Below are 19040 nucleotides of genomic sequence, written 5' to 3' on the forward strand. Positions count from 1 at the left end.
AAGACAGGACAACCCTGTGAGTCACAAAGCTGCACAGGAGGCAAAACCTTTTAAAATAAAAGGCTGCCAGCAGCTATTTGCTATGTTTATACTTAAGTCTGGCCTTGCCATACAAATTCTGGACTTGTCCTTTACATCTGTCATCACCACCAATAGGAGGCTCTTTAAGAAATACAAGAGCAAAGCCTCTTAAGAAGTTTAAGAGAGAAAAGTATTAGGCTTCTGACTGGTATGGAGACCTACTGCACTTTCTAGTTCAGAGAAATGAAAAACACCGGAGTAGTTCAGCCTTAGCTGAAGGGGCTGCCAGCAGTTCTCAGGCTCTCCTATGAAAGATGGCAGACTGGGCGACTCGGAATAACTGCGCTTGTCAGCCTTTCGTTGCAGGAAGCGTTAAGGCCCTACTCGGGCAGGAGACAAACTCCGGGGGTTCACATGTCCGTCCTGCAAGCGGTTGCCTGACACAGGGCTGAAGTGAGCCACCGAGGCAGACAACATCGGGTCTCGGGATGAAAACAGTGTTTCTGTCGGCTTCCTAAGCAGAACTTCATGCACAGTGAGCAGGAAGCAGGAAAAACTGAATGCCTCTTCTCAATTTATGACTTGAAGCCACAAAAGAAGTGCTCTCAAATTTTACACTGCTATCACATGCTGCACTAGTCAGGCACCTCTGTGTTCTCTCGGGGTGGAAAGCACTGACAGTGATGCTGTACAGATGCATATACAGGTAGATAAAAGGCAATCAATACATGCGCCAGTACAAAGACTTACCTACCTAAAACTTGAATTTCAATGGCTCCATGTCCTTCGGTGACACACATGGAAACTCCAAAGAGTAAGATCTGGGGAGAATATCCCAAATTGAGAACTTTATTGGGGGCATTTGAGTTTAAAATGCTGATTTAGGTTAGTTCATGATTTTGGACAGAGTTTCAGGAAAAGAAAGTCATTCTGTGTTTTGTACAAATTGGTGGCATAATAACCCTAGAGAAACCTGCTTGCAATCCCACATCTTTGTTAAATCATCATATAACACATAAGTGATTGTACTGAATATCACACTACCATAACAAACATACTTTTTATCTGCTTCTACATCCTTTAGGTTACTTTGCATTCAAGTATATTTAGGTCTTGAAAGCATGCTAGACATCTTTAGCTGTGATGTAAATGAAACAAAAAACACGGCAAGCGTGAAAATTAGCAAAGGTAGGTTTAGGAGGAAGCGTTACTGGAGTATTGCTGTTAGACTATAATAATGCTGCCATAAATCTCCCTTTCATTTCTTGTGTATTTACATAGCTTCTGTAGATGGTAAACAGTGCAAATCGGTCCCCAACATCCATTCCAGTCGCTTAGAGTTTTGTGAGAATAAGAAAGGCTTGGCAGTTGTATGATTTAACATCAGAATGTTACATTTTTGGAAAGGCACTGAAGGAAAGACAACCTTGACAGAATGAAATTTAATATGAAATGAGATGAGGAAGCAATCTATAAACATAATTATTTTTATCTACATATATACAACTATATAAAAATATATGCATACTTTCATGCATGCATACTGTATTCAGTTAACTTCTGATCTCCAATTTGACTACCTAATAAGCCAATCGGCCTAATTCTTCCATCATTTCTGCATTTCTTTAAAAATGCTTTCATGGTTTGTTTTATAATACTCAAGAGACAATTATCTACCTTATAGACTGATCCCATTAACTGGTACATAGTCTTGGCTCACAGGATTATAAGATCTACAGAATAACTACTCATGTCACTAACTCTATTACGTGAGTGTTTGCATATGATTATTAGTTTTATTAGATTAGTTATTAGTTTTTCATTCTTTATCCAAGCCTGCTTTGCCTCTTGCTCTTAAGCAGATTCACAGCTACACAGAGCCTATATGTAAGGATAACGGTCTTCAGAATGGCAGAAGCACAGCAACATACTGAACCCACAGAAAGGTGCCAAAACAGCAGCTTTAAGCATGAAGGCTCTGTACCCCAAATAAGGTTTGCATAGCTTGACAAAGAAAGAATTATTACAGGTTTTTGTCAAGACTTGATTCTTTCAGGATGAAGCTATGAGCAAACACGTGACTTATTTGTTTCATTCTTAGCCGTACCTGCAACTTTGCATTTTAAGAACTAATAATGGAAAGCAGGGATGAGCTATTTGTGTCTGGTTGAATTTGGGTACTAAAATATGATTACAACAGAGAGGGTCAAGATAACCTAGGCTGAAGGTGAAGGGATGTGTCCTTCAGAAAAACCCTCTGATTTCTAGCAATGCAATTAAAAATCAACACTTGTTTTTAATAAGCTTAAAAGAACTGCAAGAGACACCAAAGCCAAGTTTGTTCTGTTAACATTGTAGCGACTAATGAAATTATAAGATACCAAGGAGGCAAAGGAAGAACTGAGAGACAGCAAGCAAGAATAATTTCTGAACACAAGCAGATGGCACAAGAACCTTGTAAAGGGAATCTTAGTTTTAAAGCTTAGACAACAGTGTTATGAATGGAATTACACTTGCAAGCTGAGTGTCTAGAATCAGGACGAGATATGAGAATGCGCCACTAATTTGCTCTGTGTAGGAAAAGAAAATATTACTCGTCTTGTAGCTGCTTTTTAATTGCCATTTTCATAAAAGTCATGTGTGATAAATCCCTATGCCAATTCAAAAACTTAAAAGTACTCAAGAATGAGTCTCTCATGAAAAAAATAAAGTAGATGATAGCTATTACGAATCAAGTAGTAGCTACTGGAAAAAGAGGGCAATTTGTTGATAGAATCATTAAGGTTGGAAAAGACCTCTAATATCATCAAGTCCAACCATCAACCCATCACCACCATGACTAGGAATGAAGAACTACTTAGTATCAAATAAAATGATTTATATAATCTTTGCTTATAAAATGCTGAGGATTAGAAAATATTAGGGTGTTCATATATAATTAGATGCAACTAAGAACCAAATATGCTGTAATCGTCCTTATCTGGATAGCTAGTGCAACTTAAAGGAATGTGAATCATTAAAAGTGGTAAAGAAATCTTCCAAGTCCCCACCCGTAATTTTGGCACATAGCATGCTAAGCAGGAAAAGATTACAGAGACAAAAGAGAAGGTAGAAGTGCTATCTCAAAGACTGAAACACTTCCTTCTTACATTTAAAATATTTTTACTTTTATTTTTGTCCAATTTTTTTCCATAACTATATACAAAGCAATTTGGGACTCCCAGCTGCAATTCCATACTCCTCATCCTTCAGCAAAACCAGGGTTTATCTTCTTCATAAGTGACATGGGATAACGCCTTTGCAAGTAAATCCTGAAAATGATATCCACTAATCTTGTGTCGAGGGCTGATTCTCAATAGATCACAGCGAGGGAGCTGCTCTGCTACATACGAAACCCTGACCCAGAATCAATCTGGGCTTGTTCAGCCTGAAGAAGAGAAGGCTGAGAGGGGACCTAATATATACTTACAAATATCTGAAGGGTGGGTGTCAGGAGGATGGGGCCAGACTCTTTTCAGTGGTGCCCAGTGACAGGACAAGGGGCAATGGGCACAAACTGAAGCACAGGAAGTTCCGTCTGAACATGAGGAAGAACTTCTTCCCTCTGAGGGTGACGGAGCACTGGAACAGGCTGCCCAGGGAGGTTGTGGAGTCTCCTTCTCTGGAGATATTCAAGACCCGCCTGGACAAGGTCCTGTGCAGCCTGCTGTAGGTGACGCTGCTTTGGCAGGGGGTTGGGCTGGGTGACCCACAGAGGTCCCTGCCAACCCCGAACATTCTGTGAATCTGTGAGCGCAACTAACTGTCAGGGCAATATGAGTTTTCATGTTGAACAAGTCACCAAAGAACTGCATTTACTCAGAAGATTATTCATCTGATGCTGCAATAAGTGGAAGTAAGTGGTTGTCTTGGGCTCATATTTGACATCGACTGTTGTCCTGAAAATTTACAATGGTCTGCAGGTGGTATTTTTATTATGGTCTAATTGTACTTGTGGCTCTTAAAACAAAACTGGCAAGACAGGTGAACTACCTATCTCTCCATTCACATGCTGCAGGTACGGTCACTGAGTTTTCTTATAAAAATTTAATTAACTCATTTTCTTTTTTTAGTATTGATTTGGCAGATTATTTGGGGTTTAATTCAGTGGTTGCCCTAGTCGGTGAGCAAATTCACAAGGGAACTACAGGACACAAGTTTCACAGCACACCCATGGGTGCTGGGCCAAACAGGAGCTGGGTCCCTACCAGAAGGTCCTTTCTCACGGAGATCACGAAGTATGTGGGGTAAGGTGAGGGTTTGGTAAGCCCTCAGCATTTCTGCATGATGTGGTGGTAGGACAGGGTGGGGGTATGCACTCAGATCCAGGAGCTGGGAGGTCTGCATTTCTCACTTCTGACATTGCTTCAGTGGCTTCTGTGAGTACTGTGTTACTTCATGCAAGATGAAAGATGACATTCAGCAGAGTAGAGAGCAGCTAGTGAATCCTTCTAGTTGTCACTAAACTACACAACTGCTTTGTTGATTGCATCAGAATAGGCTATCTTACTAGATGGAATGAGTCATTTATTCAATGTTCATAAGAGTTAAACTGTTCAGAAGCTGCTTGTTCGGGAGATTTATCTCATAATTAGTTTTCCTAGGGAAGATCTGCTGGGAGGCTTGGCCACTGAAGCAAAACTGATACAGTATCTCTACACAGTGCTTTTGGATTGGTCTACCAAATATACTGGATGCTCATTAGTCTTAATTAATCCAGATGATTCTGGTAGCTTAAAGGTGAGAATACCTATTTGCTCCAAATATTTTAACAAATAAAGAAAATACAGAGTTAACACTATGGAATGTAATAAAATGTGACACTCATGCAGACATCAAACAAAACAGTTCCTGAAAACTATATGAAATAAAGGAACTAGAAAGTTGCTATTTGGAGAAGAAGGAAGAAGTACTGTAAACAAGGATTCTTAGATAACACTAGGAAAAAGACGAGAAAAGAAAGTAAAAACAAGAGAAGGAGATGAGACATACAACAGTGATATTTGAAGGTGGGTAAGTAACACTAAGAGCTGAGAGCTCCAGAGAGATGGCACAGAAAACACACAAGGAAACTATGCTAAAAGAGATGACACAGCAGATTAAAAATTGATACAGTAAAAGTAAAAAAAGAAAAAAAAAAAAAGGCCTATGGACCATCCTGAAAAGTAGAAGAGTTTTGGGGACATAGGTTTGGAAAGTGAGTTACAGCAAGTGATAACTTTAAGGAAATGGTGAGCAGCTAATAAAGAAGCTATTTCTTCCTAAGATAAAACACTACAATTCAGGAAATGGGCATGATTGAAGAAACCATGTGATTAGCTAATTTCGTTTGCAATCTGTGCCGTTACAGGTCAGGAGAACGGCCTCTATTTAGCTTTCCTCATTCATCTCAATTTTCTTAGAGATTCAAATTTTGAAAAACTTGGAAATGCGTCAACGCTGTAAAATACGCTTTGGCATATTACCACATTTGCGTGCAGAAGCAAACTAGGTACTAAAATATCAGTACGATTGTACAACTAGTGTAGAACACTATTTTCTTACTGGTCAAGGATTTCTCAGTTAAGATGCTATCTTCTGTTTTTGTCCCAGGCCCTAAACTTCTCCATTTAATGGGCTAAAGAACATAAACTTATAATTTGTAGACACAGAACAGTGTTGAACATACATATAAATTATTCCCCATTTATCTTAGAAGAAAGTAATATGTGGTTTTATATACATTTTACAAGGAGAAAAACGATTAAGGAAAATTGTTTGGCATGTATACCCCCAAATCATCAGCAAGACAACACTGCATGCCTGCGACAAATTAGTCTTATGGTGGTGTTTGATACTAAATGAAAAACAGGACTTAATGTAGCCTAGTTTACTTCTGTAAATCTGTTTTTTTCCTAAGGTGTATAATACATCTCCATGTATTGCTTTCAGATAAAGAAGTAAATTCCAGATGTTGACTTCAAAACTTTATACGATATGCTACATGGAATTGCATCAGGAAGATACCTAGGATTTTTGGGAACATAATTTTACTGAAACAGAAAATTGTACATGTGAATTGAGGTACTTCATTTTTTCAGAATAACTTAGTGTTAGTATCCACAACGTAAAACTACAGTTGACTATAACTTTTATCTTTTTTCTTGTTTGATGGGGTTGTTCTCCTGGTAGACATAAAGCAAATTTTTGGTGTTGTTTACCATTCTCATTGCTATAGTTCATCAGCATGCCACAAAAGACAGTCAAGAGCTTCTCACTGGCTGGATCTGTTTTACTGCACAGTGACCTTATATGGTCTACTACAATATGTGCACCACCTGCATGGTCAACTGCGTTCCTGCCCTCATCTGTAAAACAAAGAGTTACATTAAAAAAAAATGAAACCAAAACCCGCCGTAGAGTCCCGAACATAACAGTAATCATACAAAATGAAGTATTTAAACAGTGAAGTCATTCCTCCAGTGTTGTCAAATTCATCTAGAGAGATGCTTGAGGGCCAGCTTTTAGTGCAACAGAGCTAGGAAAGTGAAAACATCTACAACAAAAGGGATTAACCACCTGGCACTAATATCTTTGTAAAGAAGTTCAGTGTTTGAAGCAGAGCTGCTGGAACCGACAAACAATATTCTGAAGATATATTGTGTTTTGCCAGAGGGAAATACTGAGCACTTTACTTTTACAAACCTAGTCCACACACCCTCGTGGGCCAGGTAATTACTCTTGCTGTTATGTTATGCAGACTGAGAAACTGAAATACAGAAAATAGATTGCTTAGGTTATTTAAAAACAAAATAGGGAATAAAACGGACAAAGCAGACAGAGGTACTAGTTCCCAGTCACAAACTCTGCTTGTGCACTCACTCTGCCACACAGCACGTTCTTTGTACTTCTCTACCTGAAATTTAATAACACTATCAGATTCTTTTTGTATGGCTAAAAGAAAAATTCACTTCTGCATCTATAATAAACTACTATGTTCTGAAGTTTTGTAAATAACACACCATAATCTTTGTATGGAACTCTTTCTGTATAACGAATCAGATTTGATGTATCAGTGTAGGAATAGAGGAAAAATTGGCCGCCTTGTATTACAGTAATTGACAATACCACTTCCTTTCCCAGCAGGCAATCAGCAATGGACAACACTCAATAACGTAAATGCCAGGGCTTCCAAATAGAGAGATTTCCAAATGAGTTACAGCTGGAATCATCTGCAAAATCTGGAAGAAAACAAAACCTGGGGGGTGAAAATCACTAAAGCAAAAGTTTTGCAAAGTAAGAGAACCCCCCCCCCCTCTCCTCACCTTCTCCTCAATTTCTCAATGGCCCCAAAGCAAATCTCCTCTTTCCCTTGTTATTCACCACTCTGTCGTCACTTCTGTCTCTCCCTATCATACGTGAAGGTCAAGCTACCAAGTTTTCCTCATTCTGCAACGTATTCAGTATGAAAACCAAGGTTGTCCACAATCATAATATGTTCTTCCACTATAAAGTGTTCAAGCTCTGCAAAAAGTAGTTTCTAAATCTTCTAATTCCTGTTAATGCTATTTATGAGGCATATATACCCCTTACATACTATATATATATAAAAAAGGATTATAAGTATTGTATATACACCTGCACTATATATATTCATAAATATACATGTATACATAAGGGATATATAGAGGGACTTCACATAATTTGCCAAGTGGAGCTGAAGGAGGAAGGGTAATTCTTGGTGGATCTTAACTATTAAATTTACTACCAAATTAGTAAGTGTTTTGCAGAATAACTGAGATACATGCAACAGAGGAAAAACGTCACTGCCGTAACTGTTTCCACCTTGGACATGATCAGCACATCAGGGGACTGTGTTTCACTGCAGGTATGTATATGCCATTTTGAAAACGGAGAAACTAGAATCTATTTACAGTCAAACAAATTCAATATAAGATTCTGTGTCAAGGAAGGACTGCAAAAAAAGGAGAAACATAAAAGAAATAAATTTCTTACATATCTGATGCAGTGACAAATGTAGGCATATTGCTGAAATGAGAGGAAGTCCTGCACCAAAATACAGCGAGACAATATAGTCAGGTGTTCAGATTCGGTGCTTACATTTACCAAACTGGCAGAGAAAAGAAAGCAAATTTGGCTGGAATATTCCTTTTTTATGTATCCTCATATTCTTTTATTACAAAAGTTATGCAAATACATGATTTTGTCTTTGACTTGTGTGTTGTGTGAGTCAACAGGTGTGCAAAACGAAACTGAATCACTGATTCTGGATCAGATGGACTGAATGTGGTCCTCAAATTACTACAATGCAATTGAAATTAACACACTAAAACCATGATAAAATTAAGCTGGAGATTAAGAATCAGGTGTCAAGCTTGTTCCTGTGTCTTGATACAGAACTGCACGTAAAATATGTAAGTGAAGAATAATACAAAGGTAGAGTCAGGTAAGAGTTTGGAAGCAAGGGTTAAAAAAACCCAACAAAACAGTTACAAGCCAAGTTCCTCACCTGGATGGAATTTGGCACAAATCCACTGAAAATCACTGTGTGATAGATTTTCATTTTTTGTAAGGTATTAACTTGTATATCCTTTTACTTCCATTCTCTCTGGTTTGTTGAAGAAGTTAGGGATCAAAAACTGCTGTATCTTGAAGTGAGAGACTATTATGTGCTTAAAATACATGAAAAAATTCTTATCCACACAGTATTTTTGTTAGGTAGATAGATAATCAGCTTCTGTTGTACAGACAGCAAAAGTAAGGCCGAAAGATTCAGAAACAAATCTCACGCGAAGAAATGTCTCACTGTCTCTATAGTATACTCAAAAATTTAGGGTAAAATGAACCTGCGGATCCCTCCCAAGTAGGTGGCAGGCTGTAAGTGCCAGACTTTGATGTAACTACATAGGCTGGTAGATTTGTAAAAGAGATGCCTTAATTGAGTTTATTGCTCCACCTCTTTCCCATGCTAGACCTCGCCCTGCGTAGGTGCTACTCTGCCCTACGCAGCTGGGTGACGAACAGACCTGGGCTAGTGCTATGATTAGGGTCTCCTGGTGCTGCCACCTTCTTATGCCCAAGAGGATTAACTCAGCTCATTAGTGCAGGGCCACAAAGAATCATGTATTGGATGTAGGAGGAAAATTCTGAAGGTCTTAACTACCCACTCCAAGCTCAGGCTATGACACCCCGTTGCATCCCCAAACAAAAAGCAGATTTCTGACTCGGAACGCTCCATGTGCTTATTACCAACTCGCTTCTCCCTGCTCTGTCGCTAAGAAACAGATTTTGCACACAAGTATACCCACCGAACTCCAAATCATTTACAGTCAAAACAAGACCACAGCATGTTGCCGTGTCTTGTTCTCAATCCAACTATTACCTTGCAGTTCAGCAGTTCTATGAACTCCCACTCTTAACGTGCTTCCAGCCTCCCAGAAGCGGTGTTGAAATTTTTTCCCGTGACCTTTTTAAATAAACATTTGCTATTCCTAAGAGATCAGTGATTGAACAGTTTAACGAGAGCACTCACATTTCTGCTTAAAATGCTTCGCTACAGCTCACAAAGGGCAATGCTGTTGTATAGCTTCTTTTTAAGTACGTGCAATATTGTTTAAAGATACCAGAATGACAACCCAAGAGACCATAAGGATTTTTCTTTTCCTACAAAAGGTACAGTAAGGTTCATTAGAGAATGAGTTATTACTTCCACAACGTTTTTTAGCCCACTGCAACGCAACCATCTCTTAAGAATTACTACAATCTCTTTTTCTATCCCGAGTTGCTCACAGGAGTTTTATGCCAAACTGGGGTTTAATGTGGATTATCAAACTACTGTGACTGCTCACATTTCCCCTGTGAAAAGAATCTTGTCAAATTTCCCTGGAGCTCAGCCATCTTCTGTTCCAATGGAAGCCCAAGTCAAAGATCAAACTTTTTTTAGTGCCTATGATTGTAAGTCTTTAAAATGCACTTTAATGTAGTTTCAATTAGCTTTTCCCTTGAGTTTTCTTCCCACATTTACTAAACCCTAAAAAAACCCACCAAGTCATAAAAGGTTAACAGGAAAAAAGAATTAAAGTGACAGCTTAAACCATGAAAACAATGTAAAGTATCAGCTATATAAAGCCAGTGAGTTATTTCTAAAACACATGCACCCATACTTCGATTTTTGTCACCACTGTAAGGCTATTATTTCTGGAAATATAGTTACATCAGGCAAAGGGCTGTGCCATAGTATAGGCAGATACCAGAAAATATTTTTGCACATAGCTCACCTAGTGCTCTTCAATCTAAACCTTAAATTAGCTTTGTTGTTTTCATACTGAGCCCTTTTTTTAATATAAAGTTTAAGTTCTGCCAATCCAAGTGACATTTAAAGAAGCAGATGCATCTCACACAGATTGGGACAAAAACACTTTGTATTAACGTTCTATTAGGATATAGAGCTATGTCTTCACAAGGAAAAACCAGCACAGTTTCAGCAGTTCTATAAACTCATGTTTTACCCGATTTTTTAATTATGTTTTAAAATGCATTGGTCTGGTTCCTCCACTATTCCGAACTTTTCTCTTTGTAATCTCTAATAATTAAACTGCAATTTAGAAGTAATTTGTACTTCAGAAATGATCCTGGTCCTGCAAAGATGCACACTGTTATTTAAGTGTGTATATGGTGAATAAACCCACAGGCTGGTAAAAATTAAGTAGGTGTCTACAGTTCTGATGATGACGGCATGATAGCTAGTTAAATAACAACTAAGTAAAAGCACAGAAAATTATGTTCAGTATAGCGATGTACTGAATGGTTGTCTGAAAGCTTGTCCATTTTTCTTCTCACAAAAAAAGGTAAAGTATGAACAATCCATATTAGCTTTGCCTATCATATCTTTACATCATGATGGCCACAGTGCCACTGCTTTCCAAGCAGTTCTTTGCTAAGTCTTTGTCAGTGTATCTTCATTCTGAAACGTGAATTTTGCGTTTCACAATTTCATATGTAATGATATTTCTCAGTAGGGCCTTGTATTGGCTTGTAGGCTCAAACTGAATAAAATAGATTTAACCTTTAAAAAGCACCAGAAATCACAATTTACCATATTGTTATAAAATCTATTATGTACACAGGCTTCAAAAATACACCAATTTTTCAGATAATCAGCTAGAAAACTGTTCGACAACATTTCTTAAAAATTGTCTTCTGGGCTTCAAATTTAAGATTTGTACTTTGAAATGTTCTGGTTTTGTCTTTCAACTGGAAACCTGAATTCTCCTTTCTCCAATTCATGCCCTACAAAAGTTTAATGGTGTAAATAACTGCACTGGTATAAATGGTGCAACTCGGTGAGAGAAAGAATGATTTGTATGATCAAGGTCCTTGATCTGCATAAATCAAGCTGCCAAGACAGCAGCTTTTGGTGACACGGAAAGATACAGTATTTCTTTTAAAATTCTTTTACTCTGCAATTGTTTGTAATGATAAAATCATTTAAATGATATACTGTCACTTTACTTTGTGCTTCATCTTTATTGCATTTGGCTCCAACCCTGCATTCTTCTTGTCCAAAATATTGCTTAGGTTAGACCAGTGCTTTATGGACAACATTTTTTAATTGTTATTATTTTTTTAAAGATGAATTAGTTTACAGTAGCCCAAGGTGGAGGAGGGGGAAGAGTTCTTTCTACATATTCTACTTCATTTTCCTCTATTTCTTTAGTTGGGTCCTCTGTGGTTTTTGTACTGAGGCATTCATCTGCTCCTGCTGGTTATTCTTTCACCTGAAGTCATAATCTTCTGTGATATCAAACTGGCTGCTGCAGAGGAAATTATGCGGTGACAGACATAAAATTATGACCATGCGTGGGGAAAAAAACAGTGGGAGTAGAACTCCAAAGGAAGAAAGGTCTTGCTTACATGTTTTCTCTCTCTCTTTTTATTAAGAAAATAGAAAGAGAAAATATTCAAAACCCACTGTTAGGGGCAAACCCTTAGCTAGTGTAAGCTACGTTATCTATGTAGACATTAGGAAAAACATTGCCACTTACAAAAACTGTGAGTTTACCATTTTTTTTCCTGTCTGAACATTGTAAAGATAAAACATTAAATGCAATGCTGTCATTTAGTTTTAATACTTGACTCTATCTTTTATCTCAAATCTGTTCGTGTATGCTTTTAAGTCACCGGATTTCGGACCCTGTCAATTCTTTAACTGCAAGACTACACACTACAACCCTGTTACAGAACACAGAGCAGCACTGCGTTATTTGTATTTTTTCAAGGAAAGTACGCTTCATTTAACTATATTGCACTGTTATTTTTTTGCTGCTTTTTCCATATCTTCTGTGCGCTTGTCTACAAGGGACAGGACACACCAATACCGTATTTGGAGATTAATGTTTTAGTAATTTGAAATATATTTTTTGGGATTGCTCTATTTTATACTGAAATTTTCTCTCTCTTTGTTTAATTCCTTCAGGAATTATAAGACTTTGATTACCAGAAGTACAGTTTTGTTTTATTTGCTTCTTGATGAAACTATTCAATATAGCCTCAACATTTTTGCTTTATGAAGAAAAAATAAGCTTGCATTGGTCATGCTTGCTTCAGAGATAAAGGAACGGTCTTGTAATCAGTTCATCTTAAATTGCTGGCAACTATCCTTAGGCCTAGCTCCAGCTGCATTGAGGTTATTGTCTCATAAGTTATTATTTTAGAAATTATTGCTAAAATGATAAATATGCAAACAGTAAACAGAAATGCTAACAGAACCCTGTCTCTTAATATAGTGCCCTCAAGGACTGAAAAAACGTAGCATTGATCTTGTAGGATAAAACTGTTGCCAGCATATTTGCTGGCTAATGACAACTGATGCAGCAGCATATTGGCCCTCTTCTGCAACTGATTTATTGTAACAAATACAATTTTAAAATGTTGAATCCAAATGGAGATCTAGTGGTATTTTTGGTAGACTCCTTATAACATGTTCAATGTGTGGACCATAGGATATCAACGCCAACAAGCCTAATCTCTCCCATGACTATCATGGGATTTCTTTTGTCTACAAAGTCAGGACCTTAGAAGAACGTTTGAAGGAACAGGTAAATGTGCCACTGTTGCAATCTCCCTAATGTTATGCTGAGGCAGCAGTCAAATGCAAGCCAGATTCAACTCCACAATTTAATTGCAATAAAATTAGCTTATTTTTCATATTCCTCTTATGTTCGACACATACGAGAAAAATCATGTGTTTCTGATTTCAGAGAAAGAACAGTGATGAGTTTACTGTTCAAGACTTTGCAATGCTTCACTTCCAGTTAAATTCTACTAGTGGACCTGAGATTTCAATATAACAGCAGGAATGTTTTTATCAGCAACAAGACATAAAATACTACTAGTCTCAGTATTGGCAGGTGATTTCTTCTGGATTCCAGGGATATTTTAGTTTTAAAATGTAGTAATTTCCACTACTGAATTCTATTTGAAAATAAAGAAGCCACGCAGTATGAAAAGGTTCTACTAGATACATAAAAGTCAGGTAAGGGCCCACAAAGTTGAATGTAGCACTTCCCTCTGCCTTCCTTTCCATGTGCAATACGCTTACAGCAGATTCTTCAGCTGATTTTGTAAGTGTATGCAACTCCTTAGTAATTCTATTGCAGTCAAACAAATTACTCTAGGTTTATGAGAGCATAAGTCAGAGCTGAAGCCAGCCTATGCTTAGTATTTCATACAGCATGAAATAAATAATGGAATCCAATTATACAGTAAAACATCAGGCAGTTTTTCTACACTGGTAAATAAGTATTTATAGCATCTCATGCTATTAAAAGAATAAACCTCCACACAGCAATTAATTTAGAATTTTTACTCCCAGCCCTTGAGTGCAATGTTGTCTCTGAGCTTCAAACTCTTGAAGAACAAAGGTGTGAACTGAGCACGGCAGGGTCACAGAGCAGTGAGGAACACGGCCATTCTGCTGGGTGCTGCTGACAGGAGCGTGGCAAGAGGCTCAGCCTGGGACTGTGCGAGAATGGTGCTGCTGGCTGAAGGAGCTCGAAGGAGCTGTGAGTTTCCACCAAGGCAGCCAGAGGAGAAGTCTCAGAAAGCGTGTAACCCATGGGGATTTAGAGTAGGTTGGGAAAAGGCCAAGAAGCAAAAAATAAAACCAAACAAACAAAAAAAAACAACCCTGTAAAGCATATTTGTGGATCCTACTAGGCCCTGAGAAGAAAAAAAATTATTCAGAGAAGTGAACGTAACAAGTGGCCCTGGGATCTAGGAAAAGCTGGGGTGAGTCTTGGGTTTGGGCTCAGTGCTATCCTTGCTGCAGATAATGAAGGCTCGAGGCAGTGAGAGGACCTGGCCTTCTAGAGCAATTCCAAGTGGCAGCGTGCGGGCTGTTGCTTGTCAGCGTGCAGCTTGCACGCAGGAGCTGACCTGTAGAAGGTTCTTGTAAAAGATCTTTTACTTCCTTAGCAGAAGCCAACCCACCAATCTGACCCGACTAGCAATGTACTACGACTGCAGCCCAGCCCAGCCCGCACTCGAGAGGCCAGGTGGTGCCAAGACGTGAGTGATAAACTGGACACTGCCTCAGGTGAGTGACTCTTTTTTCAGGGAAACGTGAACGCTGCTGTAGATAGGGTATTCAAGGCATCCACCCTGACTCCACAGGCCGTTCTGCTGGCTGGACAACTAAACAGACACACAGCAGGCTCAGGATCAAGGAGGCTTAAAGACCAACTTGCTTCATATACGCTGACACCTCATGTGATAGGACTACTGCTTTGTTATTGCTAATGCTATAATCATCCTAGGCTGCAAATTGCTCTGCTGGCCACTGTATCTTGACTATATTAGTGTACAAACAGTATTACAAAATCTCCCCAACTAACCAGAGTCCCGGTCCCCTGGCTGAGACATTCAAGAGCTTCACTACATTAACGGATAGCTTTTACCAATATAGTTCTTTGCCAATAATGTCCAATTTCTGTTTCTGAGAGTCGCGCGGTATTCCATATTCCATAGTCATGAACGCAACAAATGTAACTGAATTTAGGTGGTTTGTGTGTTGTACGTTAACTCTATGCTGTTATTGCACTGTATGAAACGCTTTATAAAACCAGAGGTCTGTGTAGCTATCATGTGAACGACTAAAAGGATTGGCCCATGCAATACATGCATGGTGCTCACAGTGTTGCAAAAATCTACAGAAGTGGATCTGAGAGTACAACAAGATTACATTCTACATTATTATTTAAGAAGCTATGATTATATAATTAGACTGTATTAAAACACAAAGCTAAAAGGAGAACAATGACTACAATCTTAACAAAAATTAATAAACACTTCCCAATTATACATAAGCAATGCTTAGCAAGATGCTAACAGATTCTTTCTTCTGCTTTCCATGGTAATTCAGTTGATGTTTTCAACCATTGACCATTTAGTGACAGTTGATATTTCTAGTCACATAATGCCTGCTTTTCTAGAATAAGCTAGACGCTTCCGCTCAACTAACAAGCTTTGTTTTCTGAGGGGCTAGAAAGCAACAACATGGGACTGTATAGTTATCTATAAATATGAACAATTTCAAATATCTTCAAAGGCAAAGTGAAAAAAGACATGAAAAGGGAGGCTGAACTGAAAGGACTGAGTTACATATCTTGTATTGTCCACTTATTGATACTGAAATTCTAAAAGCTTTTCTTCCTGATAAGGAATTTTTTTAGTCTTCGTAAATATTAGGAGAATTCCAAGTTTTTGCCTTTCCTACTTTGTTTAGCTTTGAAGTATGAAGAAATAGCTCAGTCCTTAACCAAAGTCAGAATCCTTAACTTGCTTTTAGGATTGCAACGCGATCTAGTGAATAAAGCAGGATTTCTTTCCAAGTCTGCTCATGACCTTCTTTAAGACCCTGGAAATACCTTCCACCTCTTTTTTTTTTTTTTTTCCCCCTTTTTTTAAAATTTACATGTTGCTTGTGGCTTCTATTTTGACTGTAAATTACACAGGTGTGTCTGAGCCTGCTGGAGTATGAAAAATAAACAAACTGTAAAGTCTGTGAATGAAATGCTGGAGGAGGACAAAGAAAGCAATCAGAAAAAAATCTGCTTTGTTTCTTAGATTTTACTTCTTTGGCACCTGTACTGACGAAACCTGATCTACTTTTTCCGCTTATTCAAATAATCTTCCTAGAAAAAACAGCAAGAGGAAAAATATTTACACTGCAGAAAATAAGAGGGACCTATCTTACCTATACTCTTCAAAACAAACAGAAAATCAGGCCTCATACCTTCATCTTAAAGAAGGAAAAAGTTGCAAATCTATGGCAATTTGGTTTTGGTTCTTTTTTAAAATTTTTCTTCCCCCTCCATGTGTGCTTCTGTTAAGTTTTGCCTTAAGCCATGGGGGGGGGGGGGGGGGGGGGGAGGGGGGGGGGGGGGGGGAGATTTTGCTACCTGTTTCATTATATTTAATACTTAGAATGTAAATTCTAAAAAGAGTAATAGCCTGAGAATGAGAATTCATATTTTTTGTATCACCTCTTAAATGGCTCTTTCTGATGCTCTCAGAAGACTTCCTCCCCATTCTGATTCCATTTAGGCCAGCTATAAAATAAGTAAATTAGAATAATACTGTTTAACAGCCTCCTAAGAACATTCATGATTAATTGCTGATAAGTACTAAATATTAACTGTGAAAGTATGTGTTGGCATGCATATGGTATGCTTAGTTTCTAGCTGATGCAATACTTGTGCTACAGAGGCTTGGAAAAAATACTGCATTATCAAGTACTTCTAACTTCAAATTCCTATAGTTTTCTAAGACTGACAGGCCTTAGAGAGGACAGATCTAAAGGTTAAACACTATTACTATACAATTAAAAACCAGAATTTTAATTCTCTGTAAACTGTTGTAAACGATCAGTTTTCAAGCAACAAGTTCAAGCCTCTGGTCCCAATTTTATGACCTTGCTTGAGAAACAGATTACTAAGTGGCATTTGCATTTATTAGGATCTAGTAGAATGAAAAGCAAAAGACTGTGTTAAGATGCTGCCTGGCTGCGTGAATCAGACTGACCTTCATAAAAATGATTAGCCAGTAGTATGCTATTATCAACACCAGTTGTGTTCTAGGATTCTGCTGGTTTTCCATATGGTACTGAAAAAGGTTATGCCATTTTTTGAAGAAAACTGATTTTGACTTCTTTACAGTATGTTTAATTCTTAAGCGTCTGGTTTTCTGCTTTAAATCCTGAAATTAACCTCATCTCCTGAGCGGAGATGTATGTAACTGGAGCAGTTTCTTATTTTTGTACTTGGCCTTTCTTAGCAGATTTCTGCAAGAGGTCTGTACGTCCTCATAGGATGGGGAGCTGAGTATACAAAATTTATAGCATATGTAAGATCTTTTTAACAAGAAGTGATATGATGTTCATAGTCTGGTGTTAATGCTGGGATCAAGAGAGATCTGGGTCTATGTGAAAGGTCACATTGCTGAAATTCAGCAAGGAGTCTTGCCATCAATATAAGTCAGGCTGGGTAGGTAACAAAGAATTGTAGGGCTTGGGAAATGAGACAAGGATCCAGTAAATTTCCTGCAGAAAAAGGTAGACAAGCAGCTGTCAGAGGAGAGCCTTTATAGAATGAGTTGGCGTTTTTAGTTTCTTTCCAATTCTATAGCTGTTTATATCATGAAGTATGGTTGGTGAGAACATGTAGCCAGCCTGGTGGTTTCATGAAGAAACAAGGTTGTGGATGGGTGTGAAAAGCAGTAGCTTTGAGATTCCCCAAGGAAGTCTCTAAGCACTACCATTAATATGAATATTATGGAAGAGTAGAATGGGATATTTTTCATTTCCCTTACAAGATATATGGAGACCTTATTTCCCTTTGATAACTTTCAGAATATGTGGATGCTCTAAACAGCAAGCAGGAATTTTCTAATGGGTAATAGTCTGATCTAATCTCAACTGAAGTCAATCAGATGACTCTCTCTGGTCTGTACAGCTACTGAATAAGGCTCTAAATATCCTAGCCTTTCACTTCCTCTTATAATTATCACTTTTATAATATAATTATGGTAGCTTCTATAGTGTGCTGAATCCTATATAAAACCACAGGAAATTAGTTTGTCAATTAGTTCAAAACTGAAGTGTGTAACAAACTACCTGTGGAAAGATCACTGAGATGAAGATAGCATGCACATCACAAACTTAATGATAAAAAAGTATTGTGAGGCTATTACCTGCTAAGAAAATACTACCATTTTAATACAGTATCATCTTCCATTAAAATTCTTAACTAAAATCTATGTGGTTGGCCTGATCTTTCGTCTGTACAAACAGCATTGGCATGTGGGGTGTCAGAGCAGGACAGAGACATGGCTACAGAAATGTTTTGTCTTTCCCCTGCATTCTCATGTGGGTCTTGCAAGAAGGCATGCCTAACTTGTCTCCCTGTCCCCCAAGCACCCAATCTGATGCGTGATTCAGGTCACCAGAGTCTTCCCAGTCTATTGGGAAAGAAGCCAGCAGAGAGAGACGAGGCGTGTACAAGCCATCAGGCTGTTCGTGAAGTGATCCCGAGCTGCGATTTGGATAACTCTGTTCTTTAACTTCATATCCTAACTGCCAGAGCTGATGGTAGCAAATAATTTTTAGGCTTTATCTACAGCAGCATTAACCATTCTGCTCTGACTTAAGACATTGCTTATGAACCATGTTATGTTAAACATAACCTTTCCCGAACAATGGCGATGAGATCTTCATGTTGCACGTGGAACCAAGTTGCAGGGGGAACTTAGCAGAGTTTTGGAGGTATGCCCTAGTAGTCTGTAACATCTGTCTCACCCCTAAATGAACAAACTTACTAAAGAAACAGCACTGGGGAGACTGGCGGGGGGGGGGGGGGGGGGGGGGGGGGGCGGAGCTGGAAAGAAAGACAGTAGCAAAGTAGAATTTAGCATTGATTATAAGT

General features: G+C 38.3%; 1 protein-coding gene across 5 annotated transcripts in view; it reads right to left on the minus strand.

Annotated features, from left to right (window-relative positions):
* The window catches only part of RAP1GDS1 (Rap1 GTPase-GDP dissociation stimulator 1), a 107746-nt gene that overhangs the window by 19411 nt on the left and 69295 nt on the right, over positions 1-19040 (minus strand). For 4 of the 5 annotated variants that reach the window (XM_075421475.1, XM_075421473.1, XM_075421474.1 and 1 more), the window contains one exon: positions 6261-6407. The exons of the other annotated variant lie outside the window; for it this stretch is intronic. In XM_075421475.1, coding sequence (XP_075277590.1) covers positions 6261-6407 — 147 coding nt within the window. The remainder of the gene's footprint in view (positions 1-6260; positions 6408-19040) is intronic. 5 annotated transcript variants of the gene reach the window in all.

The sequence above is a fragment of the Opisthocomus hoazin genome, chromosome 5 (genome assembly GCF_030867145.1).
Source record: "Opisthocomus hoazin isolate bOpiHoa1 chromosome 5, bOpiHoa1.hap1, whole genome shotgun sequence".
Lineage (NCBI taxonomy): Eukaryota > Metazoa > Chordata > Aves > Opisthocomiformes > Opisthocomidae > Opisthocomus > Opisthocomus hoazin.